Genomic DNA, 26,626 nt, shown 5'->3' with positions numbered 1-26,626 from the left:
AGAATTGCACACTGCCGTGGAAATGGCACGTTCCCTCGTATTATTAAAATTGGGGAGGACTGTGCAAACTCCCCCGTGCAAGAAAACTTTCATGTTTTGTTTTGTTTGAAACATAAAAATTGGAACAACAAACAATTAATAACATTGACATATTGTATGATTACGAACATTGAGCTTGACAAACCTCTAACCCTCCTCGTGGTTTTCGGCAAGGTACCCCGCTGAAGCACTACGATCGGTATCTCATTCTTTCGAGGTACACCTTTGAACCACGGCAATCAGTGGCCTCTCTCTCTCTCTCTTCTCTCTCTCTCTCTCTCTCTCTCTCTCTCTCTCTCTCTCTCTCATCCTTTCATAAATTTATTTACTTGAGAAATTTTTAAATGGCATATATAGTTTTCAATATTTTGCTCGAGAAAGATTTAGAAGAGTTACGACAAGAAGGAGAGGATGCCTCACTGGCATCTAGAGGGGGGCGTATGCATGTAACTATGGATCGCTATGAGGTACCTTGTGATTACCAAATATCGACAGCTGCCTTTTGGTTTGAAAGAGCTTGCTAAGATTTCAATATGGGTCTTAATGCTCCGTGCAAACACCTTAAGAGCCAAGACAGGATCAATAGGAATAGGATCAATAGGAATAGGATCAATAGGAATTGTCGCTGTTGATTGTTTCACTTTGATTTGGGTCTGCAATGCAGTCTTGAAGAGATAGTTTTGTTGGGACATTGTGAAATAGAATGACTGGAATGTCGTAAAAAGAGGCTGGGATGCACACGTTCTAAGCGAAGCTCTTCACAAGTTCAAGAGTGGTATAGAAGCTCTTATGCGATTGAAAGCAGATAATCCAAAATTCAATGACCAATATTGTCCTCCAAAATTGCAAACTTGATGGTTTGTAGTATTTGGTAGACTTTTTATTGAGCATCATGAACACATTCATATTTGTGATGAATTAGATTGGAAAGAATTCACCTTCGAATTTTGAATCTGCTTCTCACATTTTCAACCATGACCTATACCTACATACATTCCGCTCCAGCCATAGCGTGGGCTCTCCACTATGTCTCGTCACATAATCCTTGAGCATTGAGAGTCACTTATCCATATAGTTCATCCCATGTATCTTTTGGTCCCATACATCATATTTACCACCCAAAACGATAATAAAAAATCACGTATACCTTTGGTCCTACAGGTCATATTTGTCCATCGAAGACGATAATAAAAAATCTCTCTCTCTCTCTCTCTCTCTCTCTCTCTCTCTCTCTCTCTCTCTCTCTCTACCCCCCAAGTTTTTGTCTTTTGGAGGTTCTTGTTTTCTCTTACCCTCGGACTCTACGGCTAACGGAGCACTCTAGTTGTTGATTTCGGCCTTGTCTTTGCCAACTTCAATTTCGAGTGCCTGCTGCCTGCAAATTTGAAGGTGCTACTCTACTGCCCACATGCCTTGCATGTGAGTGCATGCCGCTGTGCTTGAATCATTGCATGTTCGAAGTTTTCCAAGTATTGTGCATCGTCTTAGTTGGGTATGGCTAAAAACAAAAAATACCAAAAAAATACTAAGTTTTCGATTTAGCCGCAATGGCCAACTGTGCCAATAACGAAGGGAGAATAGCCGACTGTTCTGATGGCCCTCTGCAAGCGATCAAATTACACCGCAAAACTCCTTAGATCGAGCTTGTCTGTTTTGATGCAAGTCTACCATGAGGCATCTTCAATGCAAGGGGCTGCTCCCGCTACCTCCCCCCCGTCCTCTACCCACTATTGGTCCTGCAAGGGAAGTTGCACAAGACCTCTGTCTTCAACCCAAGAGAGAGCGAGAGAGAGAAGAGGTCGTGCAAGTCATGGCATGCATCCTTGTTTCCTTTCCCTCTCCTCTATGGCTACCCCTCTGCCCTTCTCCCTTCTCCCCTGTGCTCTAATACCAATATAAGACCTAGGAGATTGAGATGCCGGATCCATAACTTTACCAACCTATATATAGGCCGCCTCCTAGCCCTAACCATAATACGGATCCCCAATCCACACTGGTCCAATCCGAGCCCTTGGCTCAAGTTCTTGCCTCCCTAGGTTGAGCCTTGTTGGGTCATCTCTATGCCCGTAATAAGCCAATTATCTTTAAATCAAGCTTGCAAGAGTTCTAAAGGAGGTCAAACCCATCATACCAAGCCAGTTAAAGGTATGTTTTTTTTTTCCAAGAAAAAGATCCCGCTATTAGTTAATGAAACTGCCCATAGGGCTACAACCTCCTCTACAAGAGAGGACTACAACAATCATGATGAGTAGACTCTCCCAAACAACATATGTACAATGAGGCTAGATCAGGGAATGAAAGGAGGGAAGAGCCACACAGGTGGACGGTAGTGCCATAGGAGCACACCCTGGATCATGGTGAAGAATGGCCCAGGACGCCAAAGTCGAAGGGAAGCCTCTCTGCGCTCCCGCATGCGGTCAGAACTGCCCTAGAGTCTCTCCAATTGTCCTCTGAGAATATGAACCAGCTCAAGCCAAAGATCCCGAACGGTCTCTGCTGGTGGTACAGGGCGAGCCTCGAAGATACGGAAGCAACGGGCCCGCCAGATGAACCAGAGTGTCATGCCACTGATGAGCTCCCAACACACCTCTCTCTCACTGCACCACTCATGTTGAGTAAGCTCTATGGCAGGCTGGAGTGTAGGTCACCCCCCCCTACATCACTATCATCTTGTTGGTGGATGATAGCTCAAACTGAAGTGCCAGGCCCGTGAGAGTGGACCAAGGGGCTGCCCCAAGTGTACTACCGAGCCATGGAAAGAGCGAGCATCAGCTGAAGAACACGAAGCCACACCTGCTGTGCCAAGGGACAGTCCCAAAGACAGTGACGTTGACTCTCCACAAGGTGGTCACAAACTGTTCATGCGGACGAGAGGTCACTATACACCAGCCAGCTCCCAACTGTTGTAGCTCCGAAGAACACGAAGCCACACCTGCTGTGCCAAGGGACAGTCCCAAAGACAGTGACGTTGACTCTCCACAAGGTGGTCACAAACTGTGCATGCGGACGAGAGGTCACTATGCACCAGCCAGCTCCCAACTGTTGTAGCTCTGTGTGCGATCGGCCACTGAAACAAAGTGACTCGCCTCGGCAGTCTAGAGTCCCACAACCTCTCCCAAAAGCTGTCAAGAGCTCAGCTGTGAGACCCTCCTCCTACCAATGAGGTGCTACAGCAGGGCGAGCCTCTCTGTGCTGCCAGTATGTGACGTCCCTCGAACAGTGTACTTAAAGAAAGGGACACCTGGGTGATCTGCAGAAGAGAAAGGGTCCCTCCAAATCCACTCATCAGGATCCCACTGTACTCGTGCCAGTGGACAACACTCCCAAGCCCACAGTCTCCAGTGTCCACTCGCAAGATCAGTTGGGTCAAGATCGATGACAGAAGTCCTCCCACAGATGCCCACCACTCGGATCCTCTGAAAACAGCACTCCGCCACCTGCGGGGCCTCTACTGCAACTCGTTGTAAGCGTCCCTCACCCTGTAGCTCGAAGAACAGGGAGGGAACAGTCTCTGAGCAAGCCCAAACTAGATGAGAACCTCCAGTCGCATGAAGGCTCCCATCCATCTGGGCGCTGCTCACTCAAGAGGCATGAGCCACTCAGCTCGTATTGCCTTCGAGATTTCTTGGCACATGTTGTGCATCCCTCTCATGCCCTGTAGGCTGAAAGCCCTGTGGCTCCTTTGACAAGCCTGAAAACTATAACCAGTCACCTAAAGAGCGTGTTGGACCCGCTACCATGGAACCCCAGGAAACATGAGACCGACTACCAACCAAGTGACCTCTCTGAGTGCTAACCATGGGATTCCAAACAAGGGGCTGTCACCACAGGCGCTCCTCCGTGCAAGTAGGTTGACGTTGCTCCAGGCCTTGCCGCAAGTGCTCCCAAGGTCGTAGCAACCCCACAGCGAAGCGATCCTCCAGTCTCCTGCTCAAACCAACTCTACGCATCTCTTAAAGATCCATCTGGTCGAAGGTTGCCAGGGGCCTCCTGCCTGAGGCACTCTGGCACGAAGCCGCTGTAACAAGAACTCCTTCCAGGGCTCCTCACCTGGAAGAAGACCTCGGACGATGAACTTTCCAAGAAGGGCTCTACTCTGCTGTGCTGGGTCTATGATCCCAAGTCCTCCCTGGGAACAAGGAAGAATGATGACCTGCCAAGCCACTTTCGCCCGGGCTGTCAGAGTGTCTCGCCTTGACCAAAGGAAATTCTTGATCAGCCGCTCTACCTGGCTAATACAAGAACTCGAGAAGATCCGGCAAGAAGTGATGTACCACATAGTAGCCAACAGCACCTGGTTGGCCACTACAACTCTGTCAGCCGAAGAAAGTCATGCGGAGCTCCAATGTGACAACTTCCTCTTGATAGACAGGAGGAGGGGAGCAATCTGCTGCTCGGGAGACAAGTCCAAACCAACCTGACAGTCCAAGTACCGAACTGCATCCCTGGGAGAATCCACCTGAAACCCTCGCCTGGCATCTAATCGGGCACAGGAGCACTACCAACCGAGAAAGCCACTATCTTTCTCCAGTTGATCAATGCGCCAGATACACAAGAGAAGGTCCGAAAAGCCTGCTCACACCTGTGAAGGTTGGCCTCCTAGCCATCCAAGTACAAGGCTGAGTCATCAACAAACTCAATGTCCAGTAGCTCATCTCCCCGAATAGAGAGTGCTAAGCCCCGTAAACCAACCTGCTGCGACACCAAAAACCTGCTCATCGTCTCAACATAGAACAAAAAGAGGAAGGGGGCAAGAGGGCAACCCTGTCTGACCGAACATGTGAGCATAAAACGATCACCTCTACCTCCTGACAAAAGTACCTGACTGTGTGCCCGAGGGATTCACTATTAGTAATGGGGGGATGTCACCTGCGTGCATCAAAATTAGAGAAACCCCCCTATATACGGTATCTTACTTGCTAGCCTACCCCCCTACATACGGACAAGATACGGACGTTCTCGCAATGAGCCAACCCCTCTCATACGGATTTCGTACGGAATATAATGACCCACTATTTTATGTATACTAGTAACATAACAATTTTAGAAGCACGTTCTTTTGCAAAAATACATGTTGAATTGCAAATGAACAGAAGTGTACATTGTAGTGTGTTTTCATTTGCAATAGATGTTAAGAGAACAAACCATGAAAAGCAACAAATATAATGAATACAAAATTAAAATAAACCAATCGTTTCAATGTAATTTGTCAAAAAACAAATAGCATTTGCCTTGCAAACTGAGACAAATCTCAATCTCAAAACATATAATACTAGCCACCTACTTAGTAGGCTTCCCACATGGGATTTAAGGCACACATATGAAATGGATTGTTCTCTAAATAACAAATGATGTATACTCTTAAACAACCATAAAAACTTTAATCATCAAATCAAAACACATTACAAAAAACTCCAATAAAAGATTAATCTTTTTGAACAAAAACAATTATATGTGATATGAATGCACGTCTATGCTTAAGCAAAAAAAGCACCATCAGTATTTAATTTTGAGTTTGCACATAAAATATAAATCCTAAAAATTTCGCTAGTCTCCTTTGTACAAAGACCTCTTTCTATAAAAAAAATCAATACACCCTTTTCTTGGGCTCCCACATGGGATTTTCATCACATAATTTCTTTTTCCAAAAAAATTGTCCACCTCATCTTGGGCTCCCACGTGGGATTTAAGGATTGTCTTACACATTAAAATCAAACACATTCTCAATAGAGTCAAAGTAATCTAACTTCAAAGTGATGGTATGACCTGCATAATAAAGACATTGCGTATGTGTGATACATAGACCCAAGGTATGCTAGACGTGTCTTGGCAAGAAACTATAGCTCAAAATAACACACCCGGTCAAGCCATATGACCATGTAGGAAATTGAGACTATAAAATTTGTAGCTACATAGAAAGAAAGCTTATGGATAGCTAGAAGAACTGAAGTATCCTATATTAACCTAATGTGACCCATCACTTTGAAAGGTAAAAGAACTGAAGGTAAAAATCTATAGCTCAAGATGGCACACCCGATCAAGCCATATGACCATGTGACAAATTGAGACTATATTTGTAATTATATACAAATAAAGACACTATGTATGTGTGACACACAGCCCCAAGGTATGCTAGAAGTGTCTTGGCAAGAAACTATAGCTCAAGATAACACACTCTGTCAAGCCATATGACCATGTGGAAAATTGAGACTATAATATTTGTAACTACATAGAAAAGAAAGCTTTATGGATAGCTAGAAGAACTAAAGGTAAAAATCGATAGTCAATACTCACAAATCCGAGTTTAAAGCGAATAATCCTTGTTTGCAAGTATATTCCAAGTGTTGTGATAATCAATACTCACATATCCAAGTTTAAACTTTAAAGCCAATATTCCCTATTTGCAAGTCCTCCTCCTAAAGGGCTCCTAAATGAAGGGACTGTTAACAATATAGAATGTCTTTTCTGCTTAAGCCAGCTGGTGCTGGTCTTGCTATTCTTAACCTTAACATTATGGCCCATAAGGGCTTTATCCTTGCTGGCAACCCCAAGGGTCAAGACAATCTTGGCTTTTCGTTGTTGCTTATGGTCTCAGGGTGCCTCCCTTTGCCAGCCAATGTATGGTCTAGGGTTGGATACCATGGCTCGGTTGGAGCATGCATGGCTTTCATTACAACTTTCATTACAGCTTTTTGTTGTTGCTTATGGTCTCATGGTGGCTCCCTTTGCTATCCAATGTATGGTCTAGGGTAGAATTCCAACCAACCTGTGCATTGAAACCCCCCACTTTGACTCCTTGAGCTAGAATTTCCTCAAGAAACTCCTCATACTAAATGTTGGCCTAGAAAAAAACACCATAAATACTAGAGGGACACATCTGGAACATGATCCACATCTCTAACTCGATAAAAACCCCATACAACGCATGCAGCAATGGATAGGGATGTTAGCAATATTAGCATGTGCATATTTTTTTTCATACTCATATGGTAAATTCACCACACTTTCATACTCAAAACATTATTTGGTGTACAATATGTGTACGATATGATCAAACATATTTACCATGCTTTCTGTCTATGACAAATTGAAAGTTAGACTCAACAATAGCCAAAGAGGAGCGCAAGTTTCTCAAGGGAGTGGCCGGCCAATTTCAAGCTGCAAATAATACTTAAAGGTCACAAGAAGCATGTTCTTTTGTTCCCCATCAGGTACAATCCATATTAGCTAAACAAGAGCTCAACTCAGATTGTACAGAATCTTTTAGACTCTTTTAAGTCCTTTTTGAGCACAGGTTGGCCTCAGCAAGTTGGACACATTACTCTGACCTTACCGCATAGTCAACCTCAAGTATGGACCATGGTGTTAGGTGCAGCGGAATGACTGTTGTATTTCTCAAGATGGATGATCCATATGTGCTCAAGGTTCCTTTTAATTCTTATGGAAGGGAGAGCCTTCCGTTCTTAAGGGAGAGTGCTATGATCACAAACAAAGTGAGTGGACACTGTGCGTGCAAGTGTACGAGACTGAAAGAAAGAGAGAAGAGAGATACGACACCCAATAGGTTGAAAAACCCTCCTCCGAAGGCCCCACTCTTTTCGGGGAGAGGGGTCTACTTATTGATTGCACAAGTGATACATTGACGATGCAATGGACTGTTACAACTTGGGACTATGTCGGTGACAACGACGGGGACGATGACGACGACGACTTAGAGGCTAAAATCTGGGAGAACTTTTGGGGCTGATTTGTGCAGCTGAAAACGCAGGTTTGGCTGTGTTTTTAGGGCTGAAAATCACTGCTGAAATTGCCCTTGAAAAACGCTGATTTGTTCCTGCGATTGAAAGCTGAAAACGCTGACTGTAAAGGGCTGAAAACGCTGTTTCCTGCAGGCTTATGGCTACGTTTTCTTATGCTGAAAATCGCTGGAATCTGCTGTGCTAGGGTTGCGTTTTTACTGCTGAATTCACTGCTGAGATCGCTGAATAGGCTGTTTTGATTTGTGCTCAAAAATGCTGACTGTTGCAATGCCTGAAGGCTGAAAACGCTAGAGCATCTGCAACTTCTATGGCGATCTTGGAAACGCTAGGCTGAGTGAAGCCGCCAGTCCTGATGTCTGTTGAAAACGCCAGGCTGAGTGGAGGTCTTAGCGATGAAGAAAACGCTATGGTGAAGGGGATGCTGGTGGGAATGGGTTCTTGCTGAGAGAGAGGGAGTATCTGCTACTTGTGGCTTGTTGTGCTCCTTGCTCATCTGCCAAAGATTGCTAGCTTTGGGTTGCTTATATATTAACTTACCCTACTCAGTTCCCAGCAAAAGTCACTTAATAAAGAAGTGAAAAATGTCAAAAATAGGGAAATTAGGCTAAGGTCATTGGAAAAATCCCCAAGCTGACTCTGATGGAATCTGTTGTAAATGCTAATGCTTATGTTGTGTGCAACCAAAGGATATGCATCTACACTAAGTGACTGGGCATGACTCACAAAAGTGCCAGATCACTTCTAAGATAGACTGACTGGACTTGACGAAAACCCTGTTATGGTGTAGCTTATCCACGGACACATAGGGTTGGATGTGTCACGTGACATATGGTATCCGACATATAGAATGTCTTGGGGATCTAAATCATACTATATTCCAAAGTCTGATAACCGTATGCATCCCCCATATGGTTGCCATAAGAAAAAGTGTAGTGATTGTCTCATCTAGGGGCTATGGAGGGCCTGAGAAACCAGGAAAATACAGCGAGTATCGTACATGAGAAAACAAGGTAGGGGATGGGGCAGAGAGATCATACTTGAGAGCCTAGCATGGCAACGTCCTTGTCCAGAAATAGTGTAAGATGACTAATCAGCTTGAAGCTTCCCGTCAACCGTCATCCAGCAGGAACATAGATCTAGGCACCTCCCTTATCCTCAAAAGAGTTGAGGTAAAAGATGGCATTTGTAAACGCATGAGTATTAATGGTAACTCCATCACCAACTGCATCGAATTCGATGATGGTGACGCTATGAGGCCTTGCATTTCCGCCCAACTCACTAATGCACACATCAGTAGTTATGTCACTACGAATTCTTGGAAAGCTTGTTGTGACCTCGGATATGTGCACCTCGGGCAAAGGAACTAGTGGTGGCCCCAAAGAGAAGTAAAATCTAGGCAAGGGAAACCCCACCAACACCCTCCAGTGCAGCATTTCGAAGCTTGAGTCTCATGAGGCAACGCCTCTAGGTAAAAGACATCCAGAGAATTAAATGCAAATTCTCTGGCATATCTTCAAACATCAAACCAGCACAGGTGACATGCATCATTCCCGAGGTCTGTATAACTAACTGCAATTATGTAGACGGTATAACACCAAAGTCTATGTTTAATTGTCTGATAGATGACATGACCTTCACAAATAGGAGTCACCATAAGCTTGCCTTAGAGCCTCTTAATATTTTAGACTGAATGTTTTAACAATCATTGCTTGACACCTCCACCAGCAGTCTGTTATTTGTCTTTGGTTGCATAACAACAGAAACTTCATCTTGAGCTGGACAGTTGTATGTTCAGCCAGATATAGGAGTTGCATGCAATCAAGGGTGGGCGAATCATTGGCCCAAAACAGTAGTATTTGCAACTCAAAGATTCATTAAAAGGTATACACTATAAACCACTATTAGGCTGTTTGGGAGGTGCGCCTCCTTTTCAAAGTAAGAAAACCATCCTAAAAACTTTTCAAGTTCAACCATCTAAATTTTGAAGCTAATTGATTAACTTTATACACCCTAACACGTTCAAAATGAAGCACACCTATGCACCACAGTACATCGTTGCAAAACTAACAGGTGAAAGGCATTTCTCTAGGAACACAAACATTCAAGAAGACTAATGTATTTAAGGCCCGTTTAAGGTAGCTTTGGTTTAAGGAGATTACAAAGCATGTACATGTACAGAGTAAATTGAGGCCAAAAGCAGTCACCTGCAGATATGAGACTGTTACTGAACCTTGCTCAAAAGATGTATCTGCAAGAATATCCTCCATGGCTCGGACCATGATTCCACAGTCGGCAGCATCTTCCTCCCCAAGCTTGCCAAGGGTGAAAGTTTTACCTGTGCCTGTTTGACCATATGCCATGACAGTGCCATTATACCCCTCTAGCACACTTTGCAAGCAAAAAGAAGAGGGATGCCAAGTATATACAATCAGATAGAGTTTTAAACATAACATACAAAATATCTTGCAAAATAGGCCACTATTACAAGCCAAACCAACATCTAAGCAAATATCTTTAGACACAAAGAACAAGCCCCCAAAGACTCTATTTCCCTGTCTATAACACTATCTATTGAATAAAATGGGTTGAAAATGGTAGGGGGCAATGAAGAACCTCAACCACAGGCTTTGCCACTACTTCATAGACTCGTTTCTGAGAAGCAGTTTCATTTAGAATCTCATCAAACTGGAACATCTCACAGTCCCAATTATTCCTCCTCAGCTTCAGTCGCTTCAGCTGTGAAAAGTGCAAAAGACAGATCGATTAAAACAAGGCATTGGCACATTATAGAACTTGTCTTGAGCTAATGCCGGTAAAGTTTCCCATGAAGCAACAAGGTAGGGAATGAGAAGAAGACCTCTGGCATCAACTCCACATAATCAGCAAAATCAGCATCATTTTTTTAGCTCCTCAAAGTTCCTGGGCCTAAGTCGCACAGCAACCCTTACTCTTCCTGACGCTGAACGTAGACTTGCATGAGTTTAAGATTTAAGAGATGGAAAGGAGGCCCTGAAAGGACATGAAAAAGATAGCTTTGAAGAGGACTGTACTACATAAAAATGCCGATTGAACCTAATCAAATCTCATTACTGTATTTTCCTTTGCCTCGATGATAATACAAGTTCTATCATGCAGAATGCACAGTTCGATGATAAAGTAAGTAACAACCTCCATTGTCAACTTTTCCATTCCGACTTGTTCAACCAGTTAATAATTTTTCAAAAAATCGCAGACATGCTGACTGTGGAAAAATTTGCTAATACCTTCACTTCAGGTCGGAGGCTCTGAGGGAGGGGAGAGATGCCGCTTTGCAGGGTGCTGCTGCCGCTGAGAGGGCGCAGCAGTACCGCACGCAGACACCAAGCACATGTGGGAGCTTGCAGAGAGCTTGGCCAGGGGGCGGGAGAGGCCCAACACCTCGTCTGCAAAGGGTCTGCGACTCGCGGGGGAGCTGATGCCCAAATTCAATGAAGAGCAGACAGTGCTCGTAAAAAAACCTAGGTTTACTGTAGTCCCACAATTTCCAAATTTACCACTAAATTTTATATTTAAGGTTGAGAAAACCCAAAGCCCTATATGCAAGCATCTCTCCCTCTCTCTCACACCATTTTCCTCTTGAATAAAAGGTCTTGAGTTCAACTCTCCTCGTCAAATAGATCTTTGAGATCTCTAGGGATAGTTTCCTATGACGTTAAAATACTCTTCTTCTTCTTCTTCTTCTTCTCTCTCTCTCTCTCTCTCTCTCTCTCTCTCTCTCTCTCAGACTTGGTACTAGACTCATCATTGTAATCAGTTGGTCTCATAGGTCATTTTGGCCTTTTGTAGACGTTAATATATCATTTCATTTCATTTCATTTCTCTCTCTCTCTCTCATTGAGACTCGACAGTCAATGATATATTAAATATTTCCCTTATATTTAAGGCTTTGTCACACAAACATAGTTAATTTGGTGGATTGCATAAAGCAAGGGGTAGGTCATGTATAAAGGGAATTTAAGGGCAATTCATGTGCATAAATCAGTAAAGAAGTAAATTGTGTGGAAGCAACAAATTCTATACGAGGCATAGCAGGGAAAGACTTAGAGGAGTGGGCTAATGCTTGCGTAAAGAAGAGAGCAAGGAGAGATTAAAGGACATTCGGTTTTCCTCATGCTCTCTTGGCAAAAGGGCTCAAATTTTCTTACTTTCGCTCTCGACTAACGGATGGCAGCATAAGAGCGCTTTCACTCATCACAATTAAGCAAAAGTTAACTACATATTATCTTTGGTTGTAATTAAACATTGCATTCTAATTTTGTGTAAAAACCTTCAAATTTTATCAATTTACCTCTGTTGTTTCACATATGCAGGTTTGCCAAGTTTTTGGAAAAACGTTTATTTTGCGCACTGCACGACACAATGCTAGGATTCTGCAAGCGAGGATTAATTGGGCTATCCTTCTGCCACTTCTGTCCACCCAGATGCAATCATCCATCGAGAAAAATGTGTCTCGACTTAATATCGTGCCGCTTTAAATTCAAAATTGCCGGTTGACAGCAAAGAGAAAAGGAGAAATTCTGTCCCAAAATAGAGAAAAATAGTGTGACAACCTGAAAAATAAATGTAATTTTCTAAAATTTCCTCTTGGTAAATTCAAGAAAAGAAATTCTGTAGATTTAAATAAATGTTTTTTCCCGAACACTGATGCAATCGCAAGAGCGTCACACATAGGGCTGCGGTCCCGAAAAAATCCCACGACGCCCATGAACCGATTTCAATGATTGACATTTTGTTGATAACTACACTTATGTGTTATCTTTGTGGACATAATCGCTTGTTTTGTGAGGTAACATGTGACAAATTACATGCTAACCACTCAAAAATGCATCTCAATTGTCAAAAAGGAATAAAAATTAGAAAAGCTTGATCAATCCGATCAAATAGATACATGGGTACTTTGGGAATTTTAAAAATTTGAAGGCTATTTTGGGAATTTTGACAAATTAGAGGGGTTTGAGCTTGGCTATGAGCTTGGCAGAGAGAGAGAGAGAGAGAGAGAGAGAGAGGCTCACTAATGTATTTAAGGTGGCTCAGGTAGTTGAATGTAGCCCCAATGTAACCACCCTCCCTCCCCCCCCCCCCCCCCCCCTCCCTTATGAGTACGGTATGAGTATGAAATAATGAGGGGCTACCCCTATTGTATACGCTTATGTACAAAATCTAAAAACCCCCCTATTGTACACTCACGTGGTACCGTACGGAAAAACACAGTGAATCCCCTGGGACTGTGTGTCCGTCTGTACAAAGCTGACACCCCTCTGATCCAAGCATCTGAGAAGCCCATCCTGCGTAGAGTGCCCTCTAGAAAGTCCCAATCAACTCTGTCGTAAGCCTTCTCAAAATCGAGAAGGAGAATCACCAGTTCCTCACCATGGAGCCGCGCAAGGGCAGAAGCCTCCCAAAAAGTAAAGATGTTGTCAAGGATACGACGCTGCTTGACAAAACCTCTCTGAGTCCCATGTATAAGGCTCTCTAGAAGTGGCTGGATCCTCAAACTCAGAGCCTTGGCAAGAATTTTGTAGACTGAGTTGAGGATGGTGATGGGACACCACTGTCAAATCTCATCCGAGGAGCCACCCTCCTTGGGAATGAGGTAGATCAGACCCTCACTCATGTTGTCAGGCATCTCTCCTGCGTGCAAGATGTACTGAAAAGCACTACAGAGATTTGGGCCAAGCAAGTCTCAGTACTCCAAGAAAAAACTGGGAGTCAAGACATCCTCACCTGGACAGCTACCACGAGGGAGTGCACTAAGCGCCGTGTGCAACTCCTCAAGCTGAAGTAGCAGCTCAAGCCTCTGACGCATCTCCCCAGTCACAAGGTAAGGCATTTGTGCCCACACCTGCTCCCGACATGCATCCTGACACTCTGACTGAGGCTCTGCAGACAATAACTCATGGTAAAAGTCAGTAGCAATTGCACGCATGTCCTCTGGATCTGAAGCAACTGACCCGTCGGGCCTTCTCAACTAACTAACCTTGGCATGCGTATGCTTAGGTCCCAGTGCCTCGAAGAAAGCACCAGTCACTCTATCACCCACTTGTGTCCACTGAGATGTCTATCAATGGAAAACAAACTCATGACGCCGCTCCTCTGTGCTAACAAGCTCCTGGCGAGCCTACTGTAGCTGCTCCTCCAACCAAGGACTGTCTGGATGCTGCTTCTGCATACTTTGCAAGGAAGCAACGCCCCGTCTGAGACGTTGATCCTCTCTCGCTGCAGCCAGGCGAGCGAGAGACTCCTCGAGAAAAAAACGACTAATCTGAGCTAGTCCTGAGGCCACTATGTCAGCAGGAGAATCTTGCATGTCCAAGCTCTCTGTCCAGAGAGCCTCTACTCGCTCCCTGAGTGCAGAGTCCAGCAAGACCATCTCAGGGATGTGAAGCATCATGCTCCCCCTCCTTTGTTTGTCTGCCACTGTGAGGATCACTACTACATGGTCCAAGAAGGAAGTCCCTGTCAGAATGCCAATTGTCCCACCCAAGTCACTGAAATGGTTACTAGTGTAGAAGCGATTTATCCACGATAGATTCATTCCTCCCACTCTACGGTCCGAACGAGAGAAAGCTAGGCTGTTTGGGGACCTCACAAAACTAGAGTGTTGCCACACATCCGAGACCCTCAGAGTCATACAAAACCTCTCCCAAGCTGTCAGCTCAACTCCATGCACAGTAGCATGGCTATCACCAATCTTGTCAGAAGGGTCCTCCAACATGTTGAAGTCACCCCCTATGCACCAATGTTCTGCCTAAGACAGAGACTCAACAATTTGTGACCAAAACTCTGCTCGTGCACTCGCCACATTGGGCGCATATATGTTCAGAAAGCCCACAAGGCAACCCTGAACTTGCATAGTGATCCACTGAGCCCTGCCTGGCACAATAATCCCTTTGCCCACAATTGCCTACTGCAAAGAATCCGCAATAGTCATACATACCCCACCCTGGATACCTCCAAGTCCAAAAGCAACTGACCAACAAGTATCATATCGTCGACGCAAGTCTGACGACAACGTCTAATGGGGCTCTCACACAGATGAAGCTCCTGTAGCATAAGGAGATCAATCTCTCCTCCCACCAGGCAGCGCTGAAGCTCCTGACGCAATCGGCCCCGCTGACGCTGAAACTGGGGCCCACCAAGTCTCTGCACGTTCCATGAGACGATCCTCATGGGGAGCGAGAGAGAACAAACGTTGCTGCAGTAGCTAAACGTGCTATCTTTGAGGCTACCTTAGATGGGGAGTAATCCGTATCCCAGCGTCCTCTAGATAGGCGTGACTACAACGAGTGCCTGGTCCAAGCCCAATAGAGTAAGCCGTACGTAAAGCAACCTCCTCTGTTCAAGAGTCCTCATGAATGTGTACATAGCATGGCAAGCACTGCGTATCAACAAAGAAGTGAACCACAATGTGTTACATCCTGCTGTATCTGGAGGGGTCACAACAAACTTAGCCAATGGCCACAAAGTCTCAAGCATGATTGTAACTCCTAGGTCTCCCTTGTGGTGAGAGAACTCTTGGACCTGTGTATGCAACCACTCCAACATTGAGTCGAGAGTCCACTCAATCTGGTCCCTGTCACAAAGGGGAGAAGAGAAGCCAACCGCTGAGTCCAAGGCCTCTATCCCCCTAGCTGCAAGGAACAAAACATGAATCTTGAAGCAGCCTGCCTCATAGTCTGCTAAGGGGTCGCCGAGAAAACGTGTAAAGTCGTAGTCAAAGACGTCCCATCAACGCCGAATGTCGAAGCTCGTCAGACCACGAGGGACTGTTGCAAAGGGATACGTCTGTACCTGTAGAGGGAGTCCCAAGAAAGGCCGTCTCTCTCTCGCCAAGTGACTCATGGTAAAGGCACTGCTAAGAGATCTCCTAGCAGTCGAAGATGGCCCTGTCCCCAAGGTTGTGTGTGGAACTGGAGCGGAGAAGGGGATGTAGGAGCAAAGAGAAGAGGGGGAGAAGAGGGACGAGGGGAAGCAGCAGAGGTAGAGGGGCGAGGGGAAGAGGTGGCGAGTGAGGGGATGATGAGGAGGAGGAGAACTCTGGGGGAGGAGGGGCTGTCGAGGGTGAAGCTGAGGTGGGTACTGGAGCAGGGACCTCCTCCTACTCAAAAGGACCAAAACGGTTCCCCGTGGGAACCTACTACTGTTGAGCAGGCGCCTAAGGACCACTCAAGTGCCAGACTGTCGTTGTGGCCCCTACCGTCGTCGACCACGAACTTGCTGCCATCCCTTCTCTGTTGGAGCCCCAAGCTCAGAGGATGGCTCTGCATGAGTGCTTTGTGTCTCTACATGTGGCTGTTGGCAAGCCCTTGCAGATTGGGGTTGAGTCTGTGGTGTAGATCGAAGGCTCCTCCGTGGACAGGCCTTCGCAAGATACCCATCTGTCGACAAATGAAGCACTGGTTCGGGAGACCCGAATACTCCACGCTCTGTCTAAACCAACCCCCACTCGCTCGAGTCAAAAGAATGACCTTCGAAAGAGTGTGAGTGTCCCTAACCAAAACGTGAATTGAGGGAATTCCGGTCGCCTTGGCAACTACTGAGACTGTCGTTCGAGGTGTCTCCAAAACAGTCCCAATCATTGAGCCTATCCTGGACAAAAGTAGTAGGTACTCCCTCTGTAAACCAGGAAAGCAGACGGAAATGAGGATGTCTATCTTCTCTACCAGAACATCCGAAGCAGAGTCAAAACTAAGTCTTCACAGTCGAAAGTGGACTCGAGCTGCTCGGATGGTCAATGGACTCATGCCGATGACCTTGGACGCCATCTCGGGGTTCTCGAACTCGATCTGGTAGTAGCCTCGTCCGAAGATCTGAACGTCCAAGATCTTGTCCACCTCTGCCAGAAGGCGGGCCTGGAGAAGATCGCGCAACTCTCCTCTATTGGGTCTGGTACCGAGAATCTTGCAGATGATAGAAGTCGCCTGCAGGCGCTCTACCTCTGCGGCTAGGCTCGGTTGCTCTATCGATGACAAAGCACACCTCTGCGGCTAGGCTCGGTTGCTCTATCGATGACAAAGCAAGTCGAATAGTGGGCTCAACGGATTGGGCGAAGGGACTTCAGTGGAGTCCTTCTATGGTGGAGCTTGAGCCTCCATCTGTGTCTACTGTTGTGGCAGAGAAAGAGTGGGTAAAGCAATTTTTCTACAAAGGGACCCCGGCAAGCACTGTCGAAGAACCAGCACTACCAAAGCCAATCGACAAAAGAACCACGGGGTGAGAAAAGGCAGAACGAAAAGAGCCACGGGGGGGGGGTTCAATGAGTTAAGAGAGGTGGGGGAGGGCGGGACAGGGAGCGCAGCGTGGCGAGGGAGAGGGCAGCGAAAAGGGGGGCAGTGGGCAGCGCAGTGAAGGGCAGCAGGTAGCGGGGGCTGAGGGAGGGCGGGCGGGCAGGGGCAGCGGAGGGTGAGGGCGGGCGCAAGAGGGGAGCAGGCGATGGGGGGGGGGGGGGGGGGGGGGGGGGTAGCGCTAGGGGAGTGCAGTTGCGAGGGGGGGAGCGAGTACCCTCCAATCGTGTCAGTTAAAGGTATGTTTTTACACTCAATTCTCATATGTAATTACTCATAATGTAGTATTGGGTGTTGTAAGATGCAACTGCTTATTTAATATATGAGAGAAGCTGAGGATGTATTTCCTTTCCCGTCACAATCGGAGATTGGGAGGCATGCAACAATTCACAAATGATCAACATGTCAACAAATAAAATGTCAGGGACCACTATTCAGTTTGTATGCAAATCGAGTGCAGTCAAATCAGCAAATGGAATCCTTGTTTCATGCTGCATATGACACCTCAACAGACGGAAAATAATGTCCCATGCCCTTGGATTTTTGCTGTTGACATGGCAAGGATTGTATGGCTCCCCTCCCCTTGCCCGACCATTCCCTACCCCATTAAGGATCACTGAATACGCTTGCTACAATCCCACATTGATTGATCAAGAATCAGATGTTTCGCACAAAAGCAAATAATAACTATAAAAAATTGCTCCAAAGATTCTTTGTTCTATGTTCTGCTCAACCAGTGGAATGCTTTGGTAGCTCAAGTTTACGATTTGGATGCATTGGGCAAGGTGATGCATGCAATCTTGTGCTTGACAAAATTTTACTCGTGTAGGGCGTTATTGTCTTTCATTTCCTTTACAGATTATACTATCTACAGATCAACTTCAATGAGGGATATATTTGTGATTAAAGGGTAGCAATTTATCGATGTTAGATACTGTGACAAATATGTGTGACTTTGCAAAAGAGACATGGACAATGGAGGTGTCATGGACATTGAAGTCAAGCCTCTTTGTGTCTGCACCAATATCCTTCAAGACGACTCCTATGCACCATTTCCGAACCTGCACACAAACCCCAACAGATTATCAATAGTGAGGCCCAAAGCTTAGCAAACTCTAGAAAAACTTTTCTCAAAGACTCAAGAAATCAAGGTTGTTTTATGCTTATACACGCTTGCATTCTGCCATGCCATCAGCAATTGAGCCTTTCCGATCTAGTCCTTACTTTGTCACATCGATGCGAATGTCAGTCTCGTCCAAAATCTCTTCCTGAAAAGATGCAAGTCGCGATTAGGAAGAGATGATATTAACACAAAATTAACCCTTAAACTATATCACACTTTAGATCCATGTGAGGGGGTACACAAACAGCAACGACGGGCATGCACAACATGTGTTTTGGCCCTCTAGAATCAACAATGCTCCTACCAACCTGTAAGAGTTCTTCAATCACATCTTCCAAAGTGATGATGCCAACCACCTCTTCATCTTCTGGAAACCTTGGCGGAAAGGTCTCATCCATCTTAACCACATGCTCAGGCCCATACTTTTTCCCACGGCGAGAAGCAAGAGCCTGAGACTTTGTTCGTGAAACCTCACTTTCTAAGTTCATTTTGGGAAGGTCTTCAGCTGCAGCACCTATTTTCACAATCTCTCTCTCTCTCTCTCTCTCTCTCTCAAAAGGAGGGTTTGACCTTTCTATTGCATTACCAAGTTATAGGCCCGTAGGCAGTGCATAAGTCCGTAGACATCACGATATAGATGGAACTTGTAGTGAAAAAACCCTTAAATAGGGCAATAACAACAAACCGTAGGGGAAAAACCACAAGTGATACAAAGTTACAAAAGATGGGTGATGCATCAAAGGCTAGGGACAAGGAGGGAAGGACAGTTGTAGCAGAGAACTAACGCAAAAACAAGCCATCTGAAACAACGAAAACTCCAAAAATCTCCAATATCAAGTTCCAAATCTCCAAGGCTAAAAGGCACACAATAGCCAAATCGCCATCACCACTGCACACCCTACTTTGCATCAAAATGAGAGAGAGAGAGAGAGAGAGAGAGAGAGAGAGAGAGAGAGAGAGAGAGAGATGAAATGAAATGTAATATTAACGTCTTCAAAAGGCCAAAATGACCTATGAGACCAAAAGGTTACATGTGGTGAATCTAATACCAGGTCTGGGTACAAAAAGTACAAAGAGCTGAAAAGAAAATAGTGGGTAGGGGTGGGGTGAAAGCTGATACGAGGGGAATACAAAGGGGAGGGGGGGGTGAGCTGATACAATGGATCTCTCTGGCAGTCGAGGCATCATATACACATACATCAGTATCCAAAAGGCTATAGAGATTCAATGTCCTTTAAGGTAGGCACTCTGTCGGGATGGCTCCTATGTCGTGCCAGTATGGTATGGATCCTCTGTCGCAGTCTATGTCGATGTCGAGAGGGCCCCCTCATCCGTGGACAACGGGACCGCCCCAAATCTATCGCCCGATCAAGCAGTATGCCTCTGGTGCCTCTGGTGTTGTTATGCTATTGGGGCTGCTCGGACTCCTTTGTCTGTGACTGAAAGAAATCTGTAATCTTCCACTGTTGTTGGATCTCTCTCATTGTGCCCCTCTTCAAGAGGTCCTCCCTGTGTTTGCGAATCTCCAGTAAGTATAATCCGAGGCATCTATGATCCTGGTATCTCATGACTCTAGAAAGTGGCCCAAAACCCTCTCTCAATAGACAGTGAAAGCGGCCTCGTATCTCATAGTATACTAGGCAGTGACATATGTAATGTAGCTCTGTCTCTGGCTCTATCTGGCACACCTGACAAATCCTGGACTCAGCGGGTACTCCTCTAAATTTGCCTGTCTCAATCTCTAGCTGATGTGAGGATGTGCGTATCTGACCAATAGCACATCGGATCCCGTGGGATAGATGAGTGTCCACGTATCCTGGTATGATCACAAAACCATCCTCCGTGAGTTGGAGAAGATGCTCTCTATAGAAAGTCATCTTCGTACCTAGTGTGTAGGTTGTATCCATGTCCTCTTCGTATCCAGCTGAACCCATTTTCGCCTTTTGAAGACGTTAATATAACATTTCATTTCATCTCTCTCTCTCTCTCTCTCTCTCTCTCTCTCTCTCTCTCTCTCTCTCTCTCTCTCTCTCTGTGCTGCACCTGCCCCTCGCGCTCCTTGCCCCTGCCCTTGCCCCTCACGCTTCCCCCCTGCTGCTCCCGCACCTTCTCCCTCATGGGCGGAGCGCCTTTTTAAAACACAGGAGAAAGTTGACGAAGCAAAAAAATGGATTGAAGGTGCAAAGAAAGGGAAGGCCCGGATGCCAGAAGCCGCACAGACTTCTACCATCATCAATATGACCATTTGAGGAGGAACACAAGAGGAGGACTAGAGCCCTCCATGTGCGTATTACTGGTATCAAAGACACAGAAAATGTAGAAGACGAAGTGAAGGAACTCTTGCAGCGCATGGGCATCCCGGAACCTATGCACATAGGTGCTTGGAGAGTAGGAAAGAAAGGAGTGGATGAGAAGGGAAACGTCAAAGAGAAAGCACTTATTTTGCATTTCCCGACTTTGGAAACAGGGAAGGAATTCCTGAAGAAGAGACTGCCACTTAAGAAAACTGGAATATTTATGGGGGATGACCTTACTTTAGCACAAATAGCACATATGCAAGAGTTGATGCGAGAGATCAAGGCAGCAAGGGACAAGGGAAAAATTGCCTTTTATAGAGGAGGGAAAGTAGTGGTTTTGCAAAAACGCACAGCATGACGGTGCGAGACATATGGGACCACACTCCGGATGGCGGCATGGAATTGTAATGGATCATATAGGCTGGATGTGGGTGCCTTTGAGGATAGCTTCAGAGATAGAGACATTGTCTTTTACTCAGAGACACATCAAAAATCTGGACAGTTGATGCCAAGTGTGACTGGTTTTTTACGGGAGACGGCTTGTCGGCCAGACGCTAGATCCCAGCATGGGAGTCGAGGTTCAGGAGGGGTAGCAGTCTTATTCAAGGAGGAGTTGCAGCCGCTATTACAGATTGTCCGGAGAGATGACCAAGCAAGATACATGTGGGTGAGACTGAGAGCTGAGACAGGCAGATTCTTATACATTGCTATATGTTACTTTCCCCCTAGCACATCGGTCTATACCTCACCTAGAGGGCAATCCCCTTTCTCTATACTTGATGATGACATATGGGAGTTCTCTAGAGATGGAGATATCATTCTCTTGGGAGACTTTAATGCCAGGACGGCCGACTCCCAAACGGTATTTTATGATACCTCGGAGGAGATGCTTAGAGAGATGGATATATTGGAGATGGGGCTTGACAGACACTCACAGGATAGAGAGCACACAGAGTATGGGAGATATCTTATAGAGATGGCGACTACGCATGGTCTGGCCATACTTAATGGTCTAGAGATTTTTCCTTCGTCTGGGGGATTCACATGCTTTCCACACAGACATGGGGCCAGTACAGTAGACTATGTCATGACTTCACCGAGCTTCATCTCTAATATTCATGATTTCAGTGTGGGCCCTAGGCCTGTTGGAGTAGCAGTGGACCATGCTCTCCTGACTTTTTCAGTCTCTTTCCAGTATAGTGTCTCTTAGACACCACAGAGGATTGCACACACACGGTATACTTTTACACCAGAGACGGATTCAGTTTATGTGGAAGAGATTTAAAGACGGATGTGGGCAGCCAAGCCTGTATATATAGTGGAGGAGATCACCACTTTATTGACGGAGATCTTGCATGGGGCAGCAGCAGAGGCATACCCACACACTCAACCAGATCAGAGAAGACGTTCTAGGAACATGCCTCATAATAGTTGGTATGATGAGGAATGCAGAGAGATGAGAGTTCAGATTCAAAGCGAGCTTATACTTGGAGTCATTACATATAGACAGTCTCGGATTGCTCTTCGGCGTTTAGTGCGACCGAAGAAGCGGGCCTTTTTAGCCCAGATGAAACGTGATTTGTATCAGCTCTTTTTGAGTCGAGATTCAGGTGAGGCCTGGCGTCTCTTCTGTGAGCACTCACCTCCTCTAGTGATTACCTCTCCCGAGACTTGGGGTCAGTATGCAGCATCATTATGTATAGTACTCGGGCAACCACCATTACCAGACCCTCTAGAGCCATGTCCAGCCACTAGTACCTTCTTTACCATTGAGATGGTGAAAAACGCCATTGACAGGATGAGGACTAGGAGAGCATATGATCATGATGGTTTGGTGGCAAAGCACTTGATACATGCTAGAGATTTACTGTCAAAGGTTCTTGCACGGTTGTTTAACCGTGTCATGTGTGAGGGACTACCCGAGTCCTGGAGATTATCTACTATTGTACCTCTCTTCAAGGCAGGGGACCCCACAGTGCCAGGGAACTACCGTACTATTATGATAGGGCACACATTGGCACGGTTGTATGCATCCATTCTTGAACAGCAACTGAGTAAATGGGTAGAAAATGAGGGCATACGAGCAGCAGGACAGGCTGGATTCAGGAGGGGTTTCTCCACTTTGGACCATATTCTTACACTCAGAGCCATTATTGAGGAGGGTCGGGCTCATGGGAGACGGATGTATTGCTGCTTTGTGGACTTCCGCAAAGCATTTGACACAGTGCCGAGGGCCAGATTGATGCACAGGCTACTGAAGTTGGGAGTACCCACAGAGATCATATGGGGGATCATGGCTTTATATGGCTCAGTGTGACTGGCCATGTACGCACTCCTGAGGGGATTTCTGACATTGTTCATTCCACTACTGGAGTGAACCAGGGGTATCCTTTGTCCCCTACACTTTTTGGTATGTATGTAGATGAGGTCTCTGACTACATTGACAGAGAGGGTGACAGAGGCGCTCAGCTAGCAGGGACATGGATCCCTTTATTATTATATGCTGATGACATTGTGTTGATATCAGAGTCGCCAGAGGGCATGCAGAGACATTTGGATGCATTGCACAACTTTGCAGAGGATAGTGGACTGTCTGTGAACATTGGTAAAACCAAGGTTATGGTGTTTAACACCACACCACAGTGGGTCAAGAGATCGGCACCTGCATTCGTATATGGTCAAGACACTGTGGAGTACACAGATGAATATACATATCTGGGGGTGGTATTCACGGGACCGAGGTTTACTCTGAGGAGAGCAGCAGAGACTAGACTGTCCAGAGCCTATGCGGCATTGGGAGGGCTAGAGAGGATGTGTTCGCAGGTTCAGATTCAAGAACCACGAACAAAGTTATGGCTCTTTGATACTTTGGTTGCTTCAGCTATGCTTTATGGGGTCCAAGTGTGGGGACCATCTGTGAATCAGGACAGTTGGAGGAACATGGAGAGACCCTTGGTATTTATGATATCCCGGATAATTAGAGCCAAGGCCTCCGTACCACATGCGATTATTCGAGCGGAGGTAGCCGCCCCTCCTATAGAGATTGAGGCTCTTACCAGATCACTGTCCTTTATGCACAGTCTATGGGATACACATAGAGGCAGATATACTAGATTGGCTCTTGAGTCCTCTAGACAGTTAGAGTCAAATGAGGAGCGCTCTTGTGGGGCATCACATAACTGCACGTAGGGGAGAGAGAGAGCAGTGTGTAGTGTGCAGTGCATCACTCCTAGCACCACACTGTACATGAGAGGGAAAGGAAGCACTCCATAGCTCTTAACCTGTGACAAATTGCATAATGGAGCTCCTCCCAGCTTAAATTTCAGCGTCCATTTTTCTGGAAGAGGCAAGTGCATGAAAATGTGACACTTGGCGCATTTACAAGCATTTTCCTGTTTCGGGTTCGCCGCTTAAAAATATCCTGACCGGTTGCCCAGTTGACTTCGCGACAGAGTTGTAAATGCTCCCCTAGTCATACCGGAGGTAATGACGCGAACACATTTCACGGCCCAAAATAGCAGTTCCCTAAATTTTAGGAGATGCTTCCGTTGGGCTCCCACTGGTCTTCTGACCATCTATCCTCATTGGGACCGCATCCAAAAGTGCAATGTGGCCCAAATGTCGGATACTTTTGGTTGGTAGTCCCACCTTGACTTTACGCCTTAATTGAGTTCACTTCCTAGTATCCACCAACTTGCTAAGTGCGACGGGGGGACCTATATGATCTTGCTCTGAGCCTAGACATCCTCTTACCATACGAATTCCAGTGCCGACCACTTCCCGTCTGCGGGTGAAACTACCGTTCACATTGGCCATACAATGTCCGACCGTTTGCTACTTCAAAAAGAGGGTCTCAAAACAAATAAAATAAACCCCATTGGAAAGAAACCAACAACCAAGGTTAGCAGCTGCCACATCTTTGTGACATGGTTAATAACTGCCACGTCCTCGTGACAGCATGTCAAAAGAATAATGGATCTCTTACTAAGTGGAACCTTGGGGACAATGATGAAGTGCTAAATACAACAAACATGACAAAACTGGGTTTAGCATTATTGACCTCTAGAATCCCATAGAAGCTACTTAATATCTAGCCAAATTTGTAGTTTATGATTAGATATGGTTACTACCTACAAAATACACACAATTGGCCTAAGAAACTAGCAATAATGAGAAAGCTATACTTGCTACACTAAAATGTCTCGTATTCTTTAGCAATAAAAAAACTCAACCATCATCATATACTATGCTATATAGCCTATTAGGTCCCCCAAAACTCAAGGAAGATTGGATTTATGTTATACATGCCACTTACACAATCAAAATTGCATTAGGATAGCAAGAAAACCATCAAAAAAATCATAGAAGTGATAATTTTGGCCAAAAAACAGAATTATGTAAGTCTTGTAAGTTGGTCATAACTTTCAATTTTAACACTTAATTCTCCCTAGAAGCATCAAAACATGTTGAGAACTATGAAGGCTTATTCTCTAACAATCTAAACCTCACAAACATGAAGTTTAGAGTGGTATAGTTGCAAAAATTTGAGAAAAAAACAAAAAACAGGACCCTTTTTTTCACATAGTTTAGGTTCAAAAATGTTGTGCAAGAGTAAGGTTAATGGTGAGATCGATATTTCAAAAAAAATGTCAAGTTTTTTCTCAGCTCATAACGCAATTTTGTGGATATATAGCACCTAGAAATTGACTTTCATAGTTTTCAAATAATTCAAGAAAAATGGTCACTTAAGAGAACACAAAAGTGTCATGTTACCATTCTAGTGTTAAACAGGGCTTTGGGTACCTGACATTGACAAAACAGGAAATTACAGCATGCTAAAATTGACCTGCAGCTCACTAAAAAGCTTCCCAATTGCAAGGAAAGTGTCCTTGACGTGTACTTTTGACCTACACAGGCTTTTGCACCGTTATGCTAGCGAAATTGGATCAAAAATTTGCAAGTACAACCATGGACCAGTTTGAACAGCTTGGTGAGAGTTAGGAGAAAGCGTTCGGATCGTTTATTTGCAATAAGAATAAAGAAACACTGAAAGAGGCAGAATTTAAACCGGTCGCTGCTACTGCTCGCCAGCACCCCCTTCCCACCCCGTGCGTGTTGCCCCCTCTCTTGCGATCAGCTCTCCCACCCTAGCCCGCTCCTCCCTCCCCCTACATCCTACTCTCCCATCCCAACCCGCTCCTGGCGGCTCCTCCTCCCCTCACTGATGTCCCGCCCAAGCCCTCTCCTCCCTCCCCCTCCGTCCTCCTCTCCCGCCCCAGCCCGCTCCTCCTCCCCTCGCGCCCTGCTGTCTCGCCCCAGCCCGCTCCTCCTTGTTGGTGGATACTAGGAAATTAACTCGAAAGAGGCAACCTGGACACATGGCAGTAGGAGAGCAACCTGCAAGCCAACACGCACTCTAGAAGCTGCAATCTCAAGAGCGGGCACCCATTTTTCGAGTGGGGGCTGATTTTTCAACTCAGTGTGACTATAGTGTGTATGTGGGTAGTGGATTAGCTAATTGTTAATCCCCCACAAGTACGCACAGTTCCATCGCGAAGGATTGCGAAATCGGAGAGTTTTCTCGCGTGAAAACTCGTTCGATTCAAAGGGGAACTGCCCCTTTGCGTGCGGGAGCACTTGAGACACGCATAGACGTGTTCACTCCGCCCAAAAAAAAATCCAACACAGAAAATTACAGCCTGCTGTGTTTTTCTGCAGGTTTACGGTTTTGCACCTAAACTGCATGACATCGCAAGGGGAGCCTCAAGAAAGCCTTGGGATGATTACACAGAGCTTTGAGCACTTGACATTGACAAAACAGGAAATTACAGCATGCTGAAATTGACCTTCAGCTCACTGGAAAGCTTCCAAATTGCAAGGAAAAGTGTCCTTGACGTGTACTTTTGACCTACACGGGTTTTTGCATTGTTATGCTGGCGAAATTGGATCAAAAACTTGCAATTACAGCCATGGACCGCTTGGTGAGAGTTAGGAGAAAGCGTTCGGATCGTTTATTTGCAATAAGAATAAAGAAATACCGAAAGAGGCGGGATTGGAAGCGCACGCTGCTACTGCTCACCAGCT

General features: G+C 45.7%; 2 protein-coding genes across 4 annotated transcripts in view; both read right to left on the bottom strand.

Annotated features, from left to right (window-relative positions):
* Positions 1-9,899: 9,899 nt before the first annotated feature.
* Positions 9,900-11,333, bottom strand: LOC147461249 (kinesin-like protein KIN-UB). The gene is made up of 4 exons (XM_086508843.1): positions 11,063-11,333; positions 10,657-10,808; positions 10,413-10,535; positions 9,900-10,140 (listed from the first exon to the last, which is right to left on the bottom strand). The coding sequence occupies exons 2-4, from the start codon at positions 10,663-10,665 to the stop codon at positions 10,021-10,023; spliced, it is 252 nt and encodes an 83-aa protein (XP_086364969.1). The 5' UTR covers positions 10,666-10,808; positions 11,063-11,333; the 3' UTR covers positions 9,900-10,020.
* A 6,453-nt stretch (positions 11,334-17,786) lies between these two features.
* LOC147461248 (DUF21 domain-containing protein At2g14520-like) overlaps positions 17,787-26,626 on the bottom strand; it is a 41,129-nt gene continuing 32,289 nt past the window's right edge. Inside the window, exons 10-12 of one of the 3 annotated variants that reach the window (XR_015187576.1) lie at positions 18,554-18,759; positions 18,292-18,390; positions 17,787-18,183 (exon numbers count right to left, since the gene is read on the bottom strand). Coding sequence is in view for 2 of the 3 variants with exons in the window: in XM_086508841.1 (XP_086364967.1) it covers positions 18,165-18,183; positions 18,347-18,390; positions 18,554-18,759 (269 nt within the window). In the remaining variant the exon portion in view is untranslated. The remainder of the gene's footprint in view (positions 18,184-18,291; positions 18,391-18,553; positions 18,760-26,626) is intronic. The other 2 variants (XM_086508842.1, XM_086508841.1) reach the window with 2 other exon arrangements.

Source organism: Adiantum capillus-veneris, chromosome 3 (genome assembly GCF_014529385.1).
Source record: "Adiantum capillus-veneris isolate H3 chromosome 3, ASM1452938v2, whole genome shotgun sequence".
Taxonomy (NCBI): Eukaryota; Viridiplantae; Streptophyta; class Polypodiopsida; order Polypodiales; family Pteridaceae; genus Adiantum; species Adiantum capillus-veneris.
This window is presented reverse-complemented; position numbering and strand designations above follow the sequence as displayed.

What these genes read in the sequence shown, in the direction of transcription:
- LOC147461249 (XM_086508843.1), bottom strand. An exon ending in TGGCAAAGCCTGTGGTTGAG is followed by an intron (nt 10,141 to 10,412) that starts GTTCTTCATTGC and finishes ATGGTCAAACAG; the next exon opens with GCACAGGTAAAACTTTCACC.